Source organism: Palaemon carinicauda, chromosome 37 (genome assembly GCF_036898095.1).
Source record: "Palaemon carinicauda isolate YSFRI2023 chromosome 37, ASM3689809v2, whole genome shotgun sequence".
Classification (NCBI taxonomy): domain Eukaryota; kingdom Metazoa; phylum Arthropoda; class Malacostraca; order Decapoda; family Palaemonidae; genus Palaemon; species Palaemon carinicauda.
Genome location: NC_090761.1, coordinates 43,898,407 through 43,912,759, shown reverse-complemented (window position 1 = coordinate 43,912,759; position 14,353 = coordinate 43,898,407). Strand labels below are relative to the sequence as shown.

Below are 14,353 nucleotides of genomic sequence, written 5' to 3'. Positions count from 1 at the left end.
TTTATCAATGAATACACAATTATTTGAAGTATAGTATGACAACTTGTTTTCTTGTGTAGCGATATACATTGCAATAATAATAATAAAAAAACGTTTATTAGCGACTATAAATGAAAATTTCCTCATTATGCATCATTGTATTTTGTTAAATTCACTGAGACTACTACTTTTTGGCGCTCGGGGAAATCTCTCCCATTTGTGAACAGAACCTTTAAAATTCAGACGATCACTGATGCATGTATATAAATGTTCAAACTGCACGTGCAGAAGACCGCGTTCTAATTTTATGGAAGATAAATAAACGAAATTTGTTGTTCCCGTTACTCCTCAAGACGCAGATGTTTCCGTCGAGTTCGAAGGCTCGGATAAAGGCCAGAGGTTATACGGCTGAATGGTTTTCAGCTTCAGCATTTCAGTCTTATTCAAGTTTGGGCTTCTGAAGAATTGAAGGCCTGTGAGCAGCTCAATATCCTTGACATTCGTCATATGGTAGTGAAGATATTCAGAATTATTCTGTAAAGCACAATAAAAAGTTTTGAAGTTAAAAGTAGATATACAAATAAAGTTAATATACACTAGCTAGCATGTGCGTTTCAAATTGAATACCCTGTTGATTGCAATATTAATTATTCTGTGGCTATCAATGTAAGAAGTACTTTAGATCATCAAAATGATTTGAGCTAAAAGAAAACGGATAAATCAATTTTAAAATCGTAAGTTAATTTTACCAAATTTCAATAAAATGATAAGCATAATTTTGCATAAATGATCCATTTTTAGTTTATACACAAATCTCTTGAGAACTGATCAACAAAAGCTATAGGCCTACATCGTATTCTTAATTTCCTAGTATTTTCATAGGAACATTTAGTGTTATAAACATACACAAATACAAATTGTAGATGGAAACTCACATAAGAAGAAATGAAAACATCATATTTTTCTTACCATCAGACAGTTATCATTATGATTCGTATTAGGGAAGACGAACGATAACACCTCAGTTTGGTTTCCTGGACACTTGGTGACTGACTCATTTATACTGCAGGAACTTACGATGTAGAAGTAGTTGCTCGGCACTAAAGGCTTAATTTTCTCCCTTAAAAAAGAAAAAAAAAACATTATATATTATGTAGGCCTATACATATATGCACACACACACACACACACACACACACACACATATATATATATATATATATATATATATATATATATATATATATATATATATATATATATATATATATATATATATGCCGATTTATTATCCTGCTCATAGAAGAATTAGGCTCTGATAATTGCATCATGCAATGAATTAGTTATGAGATAGTTTTAGATTCTCAACAGTTTTAATATCACAGTTCTTAATTCCCCTATTCTTAATTCATACAAACATCATATTAGTTATTTATAGCCGATGATACCCTCATACAAAAAAACAAAAGAGAAACCTGAATTGATAGCGCTCCTTACCATTCGTTGCTATATGGGTATTTATGTTATTATTGTTCATTGCTTTGCAGCGTCACGTCGCGACATAACGTTACCGGCGGGAAGTTCGATTATTCGGTGTTAGTGATCAAGTTACCTAATTTTCGTGCAAATCAAGCATGTAGTAGTAATTTTGATATGTGTTGCAGCAAGGACCCATTGTTATCTTACATAAGGGAGGCGATCTACAGTTACAACCTGGACCGTTTAGCTGAGAAGGTAAGATGCCATGTTCTCTTTGGAGTCGGTGTTTGCAAAGGTAGGCTATGTAGGCCTAGGCAAATTGCCCTCGAAACCACAATTACTACATAACGCAGTTATAAAGTAACCATCTGGTGTAGGTAGCAATGATAGTTTACCTAGCATAACCTTTATTCGTGTTTGGTGGTAAGACCCGACCTAGATTAGTTTCCCGGGCAAATTAGCCTATCCTAACCTAACCTAACACAGGATGGTCGGTTTCATTGTAGTGTATTACAGGGCAATGTAACCTAGGAAATCAACTACTTCTTATAGAAAAAATTACGCTCTCTTCGAAAATAACACTCGTTTCCGTCGCAAATGAATAGTTTCAGAAATATATATACATGTATATCCTCCAATAATGGGGGACCCCCAGTGGGAACTCTGGGTTTTGGGTGGGGAAAACATACTGGGGAATCGATATATAAAGGAAGAGGCTATTTAGCCGGTCCCGGTAAAATAGACAAACTTATTTTAAGCTTATTTTGCCGGTCCCGGTAAAATAGACAAACCTGCTTTTAAGCTTATTTTGCCGGTAAATACTGGAAGAGACTATTTAGAACTGTTCAACAACTAATTTTCTTTTTTTATACAATTGCTCAACTAATTTTCAATATATTTACTATTAACTTGTTAGATAATTTCTTGCTTAGTACTTTTTATACATTTGCCTACAACATTGCCAGGAACCTATAAAACAATAAAATATTCATATTTGTTTGAGACGGGCAAAATAGGCTTCAAAGCATGTTTGTCTATTTTACCGGACCGGCAAAATAAGCTTAAAAGTAAGTTTGTCTATTTTACCGGGACCGGTTAAACAGCCTATTCGATATATAAACGTAAAACAAGCCTTTTCTTCTCTATACATTACCTTCTTGTATGTATTATAACCGGAGGAAAATACAAAACAGTATAACTGGATAAACTTTGGAGGAGCCGTTTCAAAGATGCGAACTATTTGATTAAAACTAAGTCATATTAATTTTTATTTATCAGATACATAAACAAAAGCAGGTGTTATAACCAAGTGGAAGTGCCTGCTATTTGATAAAGACGAGATACATTACTTCTAGTCCCAGTTATCCCGTGCTCGTCTATAGATGTTGGTTAAGATCAAGCTAACGTTACAGTATATTGTTAGTTATTACGGGCTCTTGGAAATGTATTAGGTCATAAGTGTAGAGAAAATGTAGCCTACAATTATGTGTATAGAACGAATTTAATGAAAAATCCCTCCAAGTCATAAACTAAAACTAAGTGAAGATCATTTTCGTAATGTTTTCAAAACATCTAATAAAGATTACAAATCGGCTGACATAGAACCAAGCGTGTATGGCATTGCTAATTTAAATGATTGGGAAATTTGTATCGTAAACACTAGTATAAGGTAATTATCATGTCAATTGTGGCTCAAAATTACTCAAGTTTTAAAAATGTCATTGTAAGTGCAATGATCCATAAACGTAGTTTATAATTCTTAATTGATTTTTTTTTTACTTGGGGTTTAACGTCAGTGGAAGGAAAACTAAAACTAGGAATTTGACAATCTCCGGGAAAGGTATTTTAATTTATCAAAATCTGACATTATTATGAATATATATTTTTTTATAGAAAACGGGTTGTACATGTAGAATGAAATTAAACCACCGGGTAATAAAGTACCCATATATATATATATATATATATATATATATATATATATATATATATATATATATATATTATATATATATAGATATATATATATATATATATATATATATATATATATATATATATATATATATAATGGTATATTTCTTTAAATACAGTATTTTTGAGTGTATGTTATGACATAATTAAAATGTACACGCATTTTTATTTCTTTAACAATCATAGTAATTAAGAATGGTATCAATAAGTATATGTGCCTAGTTTTTTCAGTTGATATGTATTTTGTTTATAAGATCTTGACAATTTAGCTTTTTGTTATACGCAGTTTATAATTCTTAATTGATTTTTTTTACTTGAGGTTTAACGCCAGTGGAAGGAAAACTAAATCTAGGAATTTGAAAATATCTGGGAAAGGTATTTTAGTTCACAAAATTCTGACATTAATACGATTTTTTTTTTTTTTATAGAAAACCGGTTGTACGTGTATAATGAAATTAAACTACTGGGTAATAAAGTACCCCATATATTTTTTTTTTTTTTTGTGATGGTATATTTCTTTAAATACAGTATTTTTGAGTGTATATTGTGACATAAGTAAAATGTACTCGCATTTCTATTTCTTTAATAATCATGATAATTAAGAATGGTATCAATAAGTATATGTGCCTAGTTTTTCAGTTAATATGTATTTTATTTATAAGATCTTGACAATTTAGCTTTTTGTTTTACTTTTACTAGAAAGGAAATGAAACTCTATAAGTTGTTTCATATGATAATATAAATCGATCTATTTTTTACACTTATCTTCAACGTAGTTTTCACTTCTTCTTCTTCTTCTTTAGATTGCCCGGAGCTTCTCTCCGGACAGGGGCTTTTTGACGGTGCGTCTAGCCCCTAGGTGGTTGAAATAGTTTTCACATCCATGTAAAATGGAAGGAATAGAGCAGAGTCGTTGTTCTTTCGAATTGACTGTATATGGAACCGACGTAGTGTTGTATCTCATAGCAATAAAGTGTATGGAAATAACTTAAGATTGTATAGAAATGAATGGCATCGAAATAGTTGTAGAATATGTCAGGACACTGGCGTTTCTAATTAAAATAGTCTGGGCAATCCAACTTAGAATCTATACTACTTATTGTATAGTATCGGAGCCACATATTTAAAGGCCCTAGCCTAGCCTACAGTATACATATACTGTATGTGTAGCTAGTTTCCAATAATTTGAAACCATCTGTAACTATTCGCGTGTCAATACGATTTGTTGGGGGCACAATATATAGCAATTCTATTGGATATTTTGGACGTCCGGTTCTGATAACTTGGTGGGTTATGGTACATATTTTAAACTCAATTCTTGCAGCTAGTGCAAATTAGGAGTGATCCTATCTCTGGGTAGAACACCTTTTATCAGCCATTCTCCTCATTTATTATGTTATGTAGTTTCTTAACAGTTTATTACAAGTTTCTTAACAGTAGTTTCTTAACAGTTTATTACAAGCTTCTTTACAGGATGCTCATCCAGGTACTTGTATAAAAAACAATGTTTCTAAGATGATAGCCTGCCGTTTTACTACATTATTTATTTGAACATTGAAAGACAAGTTAAAACTCCTAGAACGCGAACTTGACTAGATATCGGGGCAGAGTTGTTACCGTATTTATTTTCATTTGAATATCACCCAAGTTTCCTATGCTCTTTTTCTTTCCGACCACCCTAAACTCAGTTTATAGCTATGGGACAAAGGGACGTTGCAAAAAATGCCCTAAACTATGCATTCAGTGCAGCGCGTTAAGTTCGCTGGTGGTACGGCCTCTTTTTGACCTTATGTCAAAGAAAATTCGCACACTAAAGTACCATCTAATTCTTTAAATAATGATATTTCCATCTCCCTAGTCTTCTTATCGTGATACCAAAATACAGGCAAGCATCTTATTGAAATTTACACTTAAGAAAGGCATCTGTTTTCTTTCGTATATCGTTTCTTCTTACTGACCCAAACAGCATATAAATAACCAACTATCAATACAGTGGCGCTATTATAATCTTTTTTCGTCCTATATTTGTAATTGAACATTAATGTGTTTAAAAAATTGTCCCTGTTTATGTCACAAGTATGAAATAATAGATTTTTAACATACATCAATATTGTCTGGATGTGCCTGCAAAAGTAAAATATATGCAAACTGCATTCAACATCATCGCAATGATCACATTTATCACTGTCTCTGATATTCAACATTTTCAGACGATTATTTGTCGCCAAAGTTCCATGAGCATATTTAAAGGCAAACTCTCTCTCCATGGTGCCAATGAAAGGTTTGTTTATGCTGTCCCATACCATTTTCCAGTCCAAAAGTGGATAACTCCCTTCAATTTTTTGGACACTCTCTGGCCTTATAAAATTATAACAATCTTTAGAACTTAAGTTAGGAAATTTTACATGGTGATAAACTTTTCTTTTTCAATATTAATCTTACCCGATAATCATGTAGCTGTCAACTCTGTTGCCCGACAGAAATCTACGGTCGGGATACGCCAGCGATCGCTATACAGGTGGGGGTGCACACAACAGCGCCATCTGTGGTCAGGTACTCTAGTACTTCTTGTCAACACCACCTCAATTTTTCCTCTGTCGTGCCTCCGGCTAGACCTACATGGATACGCTGTTGATTCTGGAGTTTTTGCTCACGATTTGGTGATGTATTTGCTCTAGAGTTTAGCTTTCGCTATTCAGGAAGTTTTATCATTAGCTTAGCTAGCTTTTGGAATTCATTTGATTAATTATGGTGACGAAGAGAGTATGAACTCTCTTTCACTTTTAAATGGCCGACCCTTCCCTTAGACGGAAGTGTTGGTGTCTAAGAGAGTATAGACTCTCTTTCTTAATTTTGCTTAACAAAAGTTATAGATTTATTTTATATCTCTCCGCCTTTTATAGGCCTCTTCGATTAACTTCCTTTTATTATAAACTTATTAAAATTAATTTTTATATTTGTTTATATTCGACCTTTCCTAATAGTAGGCGGTCTTTTCTTGGTACCGAAGTTAATTAACATTGAGCCCGTCATTTCGTTTTTACCTGTTAACATATTATGCTATTTTAATGTTTTTGAAAGAATTTCTTTGATAGTCTCATACTGTTTTTCAAAGTTGAACTAACGTTTTGTTTTGTCTCTGCAGTTGTTGACGTTCAGAACGTTCAACTTGCGCTCTATCGTTACGATAGAGAGAGAATTTTCACGGTGTCACGTTGCAGTAAGAGTAAACCGATTCTAGCGTTTTGTTCATTCTTTCTTAGCTTAATGGTTTTAATTCTAATAAAGGAACTTTTTATTTGGGAAATCTTTCAGTTTTTTTCCTTTAACAATAATATGTTTTAACGATATATATGATTGGGCTCATCTCTCAGGTTCTAAGTCAAGAGAGAGAGAGAGAGAGAGATAGAGACGGAGGGAGAGAGAGGAGGATAAACGTTTCGTTCAAGCGAGTAACGTTGTTATCGTTTTTGCTCTTCTCCCTAGTCTCTTTAGGGGAAGAAGGTAAACGTTTCTAGAGTTTTATTCTTGTTCTCAAGCTTTATGCGGTGAGAGATTTTAAACGTAGTTTATTTGATCTAGTGTTTAGTCTCTTTCCAGCCACTGAATTATTTATCTTTCATTATATTTTTCTGTTACATTGTAATTCTGTTTTCGCAATTACTAACTTTTAAGGAAGGATAGAATTGCGTGTTTCAGGTACAAACCACTTAAAGTTTCGAGTTCAGTGAAATAAGTGCAAACAGAAAATCAAAAGTGATAAAGTGATAAGCGCAAAGTGTTACAGTGTTGCGTTCGAGGGTTCGTCTGTTCGTGCCAGTTGTTCGCCTAGTCTGGGACCTCTTACAAGCTCCCAAGCCAGGGGAGAAGTAACGTCGAAGGACTTATGGGTTCATCAGGCCTTGATCGACGAACAGACGTTTCCCTCCGTGGTTTCGGGTGTAACCAACTCACGTAGCCGACGTGATCACCCCACCCACACAAAGACGAGAGAGCCCTTTTATTCCTCGTCTGCGGAAGAGGTTTCTCGCAGAAACCATGGACCAAATCTTGCAGCTTTTAAGTGCAAGTCGGTCCCTTCCGCGCAAGTCCAACTCCTAGGTGATGCCATTAGCACTGGGTCAGTTCGGACTTGCTGCAGTACGACAACTGCACACCTCCCAGAGAGGCAAGGTGGTATCGCAACAGGCAGTAGCTCCGTCTGTTGCCGCACCAGCTGTTTTAGACCTCAGTCTCAACGGACAGTAGCTCCGTTTGTTGTTGTCTTTCTTAAACTCTAGTGGTCTATGCTGCAGACAATGCAGTCTCAGCTTGCAGTGTTGATGCAGGAGTTTCAGGCAGAGAAGGTTAACACACCTCCTCCTGCGAGCGCTCCTCCACCTCTACGCAGTCCAGCCTGCCAGACGTATGATGTTGAGGTTCCTCAAGCTACCTCCATGCGTGCGCTGCCGCATTGGGAGTTGCCAGATACCAGCTCTGTGCAGCAACCTCCACTTTCCTTGAGGCAGGAGCCTCTTGCCACGCGGCAACCTCCTCAACACTTGAGGCAGGAGCCTTATGCTTTGCAGCAACCTCCTCTACCCTTGAGGTAGGAGCCTCATGCGTTGCGACTACCTCCTCCATCCTCGAGGCAGCAACCTCTTGCGGTGCGACAACCTCCACCATCCTCGAGGCAGCAACCTCAACTCCACCTCTGCGCAGTCCACCCTGCCAGACGTATGATGTTGAGGTTCCTCAACCTACCTCCACGCGTGAGCTGCCGCATTGGGAGTTGCCAGATACCAGCGCTATGCAGCAACCTCTTGCGTTGCGGCAACCTCCACCATCCTTGAGGCAGCAACCTCAACTCTTGCGGCAGCCACCTCCACTCTTGAGGCAAGAACCTCAACTCTTGAGGCAAGAGCCTCAACTCTTGAGGAACCTCATGCTATGAGGCAGCCGCCTCAACGCATGCAGCAACCGCATTCTTCACAGCATGAGCCTCTCTCTGCGCAGCTACCTCCTCAACCCTTGAGGCAGACGCAACTCTTGAGGCAGGAACCTCACAGGAGCCTCATGCTATGCGGCATCCTCCTCAAACCATGAGGCAGGAGCCTCATGCTATGCGGCATCCTCCTCAACCCATGAGGCAGGAACCTCATGCTATGCGACATCCTCCTCTACCCATGAGGCAGCCTCATGCTATGCGGCATCCTCCTCAACCCATGAGGCAGGAGCCTCATGCTATGCGGCATCCTCCTCAACCCATGAGGCAGGAGTCTCATGCTATGAGGAGCCTCATGCTATGCGGCATCCTCCTCAAACCATGAGGCAGGAGCCTCATGCTATGCGGCAACCACCTCAACCCATGAGGCAGGAGCCTCATACTATGCGGCATCCTCCTCAACGCATGCGGCATAAGCCTCTTCCCTTGCAGCTTGAGCCTCATCCCATGCAGCATGAGCCTCATACCATGCAGCATGAGCCTCATCCCATGCAGCATGAGCCTCATCCCATGCAGCATAAGCCGCACGCCATGCAACATGCTCTGCATACCTTACAGCATGCTCTACATACAGCATGCTCTGCATACAGCATGCTCTGCATACCTTACCGCATGCTTCTCAGTCACACATCTTTGGTTGTTGCCAACTCACTAGACTGTCAAGCAGTTTCATAACGTTGCCTTCTAGTCTGCTGCTTTTGCACCAGTGAAACCCTCACTGAGAGAACTTAGCTTTTCTCGGATATGGTTCCTGTAGATGAGAAAGTGCTATTCTCCCTCCTTCTGATATTCCCTTGAGGACTCTGTCATTTGGAGAGGAGCCTTTAGCTGCGTAGCCTCCTATGGACTTTTATTTAAGCATAACATGCTTCCAGGGAAGGTAATGGTTCCACTTCAGTCGCTAACCCCGTCTGTTACCACACCTGCTCCCATAGACCTTGAGATGTGTTGCAAGACATGCAGTCCAAGCTTAGTCCTTGTTAGAGGATTTTTTTGTTTACGGAGTCAGTGTGTCACTGGGAAGACGTTCAACAACCAGCAGAAGTGACTTGTTGTGACGCAGTGCGGCAACCTCAGCAACCCGTTAAGGAGTTGTCTGTACGACCCAGACAGTCTAGACAGCTTCGGGTTGTCACTGTACTTCCTCGCTTCCCCATGGTTGACAGTTCACAGACTGTCCAGCAGTACCATGATCTTGTGTCCGGCTCCGTCAGACGACTAGCTTTTAAGAGCTCCCACAAGTCGTCGCTGTCTGGAAATTCTCAGATGGACTATGGATCTGACCAAGGAACTGGGCCTCCTGGTCAATTTTGAGGAGTCCCAGCTCGTCCCATCCCAGACCATTGTCTACCTGGGTATGGATCTTCAGAGTCGAGCTTTTCGGGCTTTTCCGTCGGCCCCAAAGATCTACTAAGCCCTAGTTTGCATCCAGAGCATGCTGAGAAGGAACCGATGCTCAGTCAGGTAGTGGATGATTCTAACAGGGACACTTTCATCGCTGGCCCTGTTCATCGAGTTAGGGAGACCCCACCTCCGCCCCCTTCAGTATCATCTAGCGGCTCACTGGAGAAAGGACATGACGCTAGAGACGGTCTCAGTTCCTGTTTCCGAAGAGAGGAGGTCTACTCTCGCGTGGTGAAAGAACAGCTTTCTTCTCAAGGAAGTCTACCTTTGGCTGTTCAGAAACCCGAACGCCGTCTCTTCTCGGACGCATCAGACACGGGCTGGGGTGCGACTTTGGACGGACAGGAATGCTCGGGAACATGGAATCAGGAGCAAAGGACACTTCACATCAATTGCAAGGAGTTGTTGGCGGTTCATCTGGCCTTGATAAACTTCAAGTCCCTCCAGCTTAACAAGGTGGTGGAGGTGGACTCTGACAACACCACAGCCTTGGCTTACATCTCCAAGCAGGGAGGGACTCATTCGTGGAAGTTGTTCTAGATCGCAAGGGACCTCCTCATCTGGTCAAAAGATCGAAAGCTCACGCTGGTAACGAGGTTCATTCAGGGCGATATGAATGTCATGGCAGATCGCCTCAGCCGGAAGGGTCAGGTCATCCCCACAGAGTGGACCCTTCACAAGAATGTTTGCAGCAGACTTTGGGCCCTGTGGGGTCAGCCAACCATAGATCTGTTCGCTACCTCGATAACCTAGAGGCTCCCGTTGTATTGTTCTCCGATTCCAGACCCAGCAGCAGTTCACGTGGATGCTTTTCTGCTGGATTGGTCCCATCTCGACCTGTATGCATTCCCGCCGTTCAAGATTGTCAACAGGGTACTTCAGAAGTTCGCCTCTCGCAAAGGGACACGGCTGACGTTGGTTGGCTCCGCTCTGGCCCGCGAGAGAATGGTTCATAGAGGTACTGCAATGGCTGGTCGACATTCCCAGGACTCTTCCTCTAGGAGTGGACCTTCTACGTCAACCTCACGTAAAGAAGGTACACCCAAACCTCCACGCTCTTCGAAAGACTCTCAAGAGCTAGGGACTTTTCGAAGGAGGCAGCCAGAGCGATTGCCAGAGCAAGGAGAACATCCACTCTCAGAGTCTATCAGTCTAAAGGGGAAGTCTTCCGAAGCTGGTTCAAGGCCAATGCAGTTTCCTCAACCAGTACCACTGTAACCCAGATTGCTGACTTCCTGTTACATCTAAGGAACGTAAGATCCCTTTCAGCTCCTACGATCAAGGGTTACAGAAGTATGTTGGCAGCGGTTTTCCGCCACAGAGGCTTGGATCTTTCCACCAACAAAGATCTACAGGACCTCCTTAGGTCTTTTGAGACCTCAAAGGAACGTCGGTTGTCCACTCCAGGCTGGAATCTAGACGTGGTCCTAAGGTTCCTTATGTCATCAAGATTTGAACCTCTCCAATCAGCCTCTTTTTAGGACCTCACATTAAAAACTCTTTTCCTCGTGTGCTTGACAACAGCTAAAAGAGTAAGTGAGATCCACGCCTTCAGCAGGAACATAGTTTTCACATCTAAACGGCTACATGTTCCTTGCAGCTCGGTTTTTTGCTAAAACGAGCTTCCTTCACGTCCTTGGCCTAAGTCGTTCGAGATCCCAAGCCTGTCCAACTTGGTGGGGAACGAACTGGAGAGAGTACTTTGCCCAGTTAGAGCTCTTAGGTACTATCTAAAAAGGTCATAACCTTTACGAGGACAATCAGAAGCCTTATGGTGTGCTATCAAGAAGCCTTCTCTTCCAAGGTCTAAGAACTCAGTTTCTTACTAATTCAGGCTTCTGATTAGGGAAGCACATTCTCATCTGAAGGAAGAAGACCTTGCTTTGCTGAAGGTAAGGACACATGAAGTGAGAGCTGTGGCTACTTCAGTGGCCTTCAAACAGAACCGTTCTCTGCAGAGTGTTATGGATGCAACCTATTGGAGAAGCAAGTCAGTGTTCGCATCATTCTATCTCAAAGATGTCCAGTCTCTTTACGAGTACTGCTACACCCTGGGACCATTCGTAGCTACGAATGCAGTAGTAGGCGGGGGCTCAGCCACTACATTCCCATAATCCCATAACCTTTTAACCTTTCTCTTGAATACTTTTTATGGGTTGTACGGTCGGCTAAGAAGCCTTCCACATCCTTGTTGATTTGGCGGGTGGTCAATTCTTTCTTGAGAAGCGCCGAGGTTAAAGGTTGTGATGAGGTCCTTTAGTATGGGTTGCAGCCCTTTATACTTCAGCACCTAAGAGTCGTTCAGCATCCTAAGAGGACCGCTACGCTCAGTAAGGAAGACGTACTTAATAAAGGCAGAGTAATGGTTCAAGTCGTCTTCCTTACCAGGTACTTATTTATTTTATGTTATTTTTGAATAACTAATAAAATAAAATACGGGATACTTAGCTTCTTGATTAACATGTACACTGGTTTTCACCCACCACCCTGGGTGTGAATCAGCTACATGATTATCGGGTAAGATTAATATTGAAAAATGTTATTTTCATTAGTAAAATAAATTTTTGAATATACTTACCCGATAATCATGATTTAATTGACCCACCCTTCCTCCCCATAGAGAACCAGTGGACCGAGGAAAAAATTGAGGTGGTGTTGACAAGAAGTACTAGAGTACCTGACCACAGATGGCGCTGTTGTGTGCACCCCCACCTGTATAGCGATCGCTGGCGTATCCCGACCGTAGATTTCTGTCGGGCAACAGAGTTGACAGCTACATGATTATCGGGTAAGTATATTCAAAAATTTATTTTACTAATGAAAATAACATGATTACATTAATTGCAACTAAATAAAATGATGTTGACACAAATGAAACCTCATTTATATCCTTCAAGTCCAACAAAAAACTAATTCTCATCTTGCAATAGAAATTACTTATACCAATATCCTTTCTAATATCATTTAGAGCTGTCGAACTGAAAATCGCCAGGGACTTAAAATAAACATTTATAATACCCAATCCACCTTTCTCTTTCGACAAACAAAGAGTATCTCTACCTACAGGATGGTAAGTTCCCTGCCATATATATCGGAATACATGCATATTTATTTGAGCAATGTACTTTTTCAAAGGAGGCAAAGTGTGTGACCCCGGAAGTCGACTCGCTCCCACCTCCTTCCACCCCCTTCCTCCTCGCCCCTACATCGTTGGTACTATGGTGGACTCTACGGAAGTTGGCGCTGCGGCTGGCCCATTCAAACTTTCATCGTTTGCCAGCGGAGAGGCGTTTGCTTGGTTTCAGCGCGCAGAAGTCCAGTTTCGCATCAAGGGCGTGACTCGCTCAACCACCAAAGCAGATTATGTTCTCGCGGCGATACCCAAGGACACCTTCCCAGAAATATCCGACTGGCTTTGTGAACAAGGAGACACCCCAATAGAGTATGACGCCCTCAAAACATACCTTCTGCAGCAGTACTCGCCGTCGCCAGCCGCCCGTATACAAAGCTTTTTCAGCTCTCGCAACAACCTTTGGGGGACCAAAGGGCTTCGCTTGCCGTCAGGGAAATGACCAGTATCGCTCGCCTTCAACCTGCCGCAGACGGCTCTCCTCGTGAGGTGAACCTACTTCGTGCCCTTTGGATACGCCGTTTACCCGGACCTATACGCGCTGCCATACCCGATGTCGATAGTTTACCCATAAAGGACTTGATGACCAAAGCCGACGCCCTTGTGGACAGCCACTTCCAGACCTCCATCAACGCCTCCACCCCTGAAGAAGAGGATGCCTATTCAACGTCAACTGAAGCTGACATGAATGCCGTAGGACATACACGCCTACCCCGTGACGTGCCGAAGCGGCGACAAAGCCGCCCACCACCCACCAATCGCTCGCGCCCCAACGAACGACTTCTACAGCCACTTACTACCTGCCATCCGCCGCAGTTTTGCTACTACCACTTCAGATTCGGGGCAACCGCGAAGAAATGTGCCAAGGATTGTCAGTGGCCAAAAAACGTGTAAGTAGGCCATCACGCGTGGCGGTGGCCTCCCGTGTTTCTAATCTTTTCTTTTTACAGGATGCAGGAACGGGCGTGCGATTTTTGGTAGACACGGGTGCTTGTCGTTCTCTTTTGCCAAGGAAACTCTTCAAGGCACGACGTAGTCTGTCTACATCTGCCGACGTCCACTTGGTAGCTGCCAACGGATCTGCGATACCCACCTACGGTTACGAGAACCTCACATTATCGTTCGGAAACGGTAATTTCAATTGGAAGTTTCTCGTTGCTGACGTCACATTGCCAATCCTCGGTGCGGATTTCCTCTCTTATTTCCACCTTCTGGTCGATGTCGCCCACCGACGATTGGTCAACGCAGACTCGTACTTGTCGACACCTCTTCAACCCGCCCCCTCTAACCTCGCTCCATGTACCAACCGTGTGTCACACGATCGTACATAAATTATTTTGTATATATTATGCTTGTATCTGCGCTCTTGCCTCGCACTAAAAAGAACCTGAATAATCATGTCT

At 41.4% G+C, this 14,353-nt stretch overlaps 1 protein-coding gene across 3 annotated transcripts in view; it reads right to left on the bottom strand.

Annotated features, from left to right (window-relative positions):
* LOC137629609 (venom phosphodiesterase 2-like) overlaps nt 1-14,353 on the bottom strand; it is a 112,869-nt gene continuing 98,516 nt past the window's right edge. The window contains exons 17-19 of one of the 3 annotated variants that reach the window (XR_011041555.1): nt 949-1,099; nt 262-513; nt 1-229 (exon numbers count right to left, since the gene is read on the bottom strand). Coding sequence is in view for 2 of the 3 variants with exons in the window: in XM_068361092.1 (XP_068217193.1) it covers nt 328-513; nt 949-1,099 (337 nt within the window). In the remaining variant the exon portion in view is untranslated. Of the gene's footprint in view, nt 514-948; nt 1,100-14,353 lie in introns of all 3 variants that reach the window. The other 2 variants (XM_068361092.1, XM_068361093.1) reach the window with 2 other exon arrangements.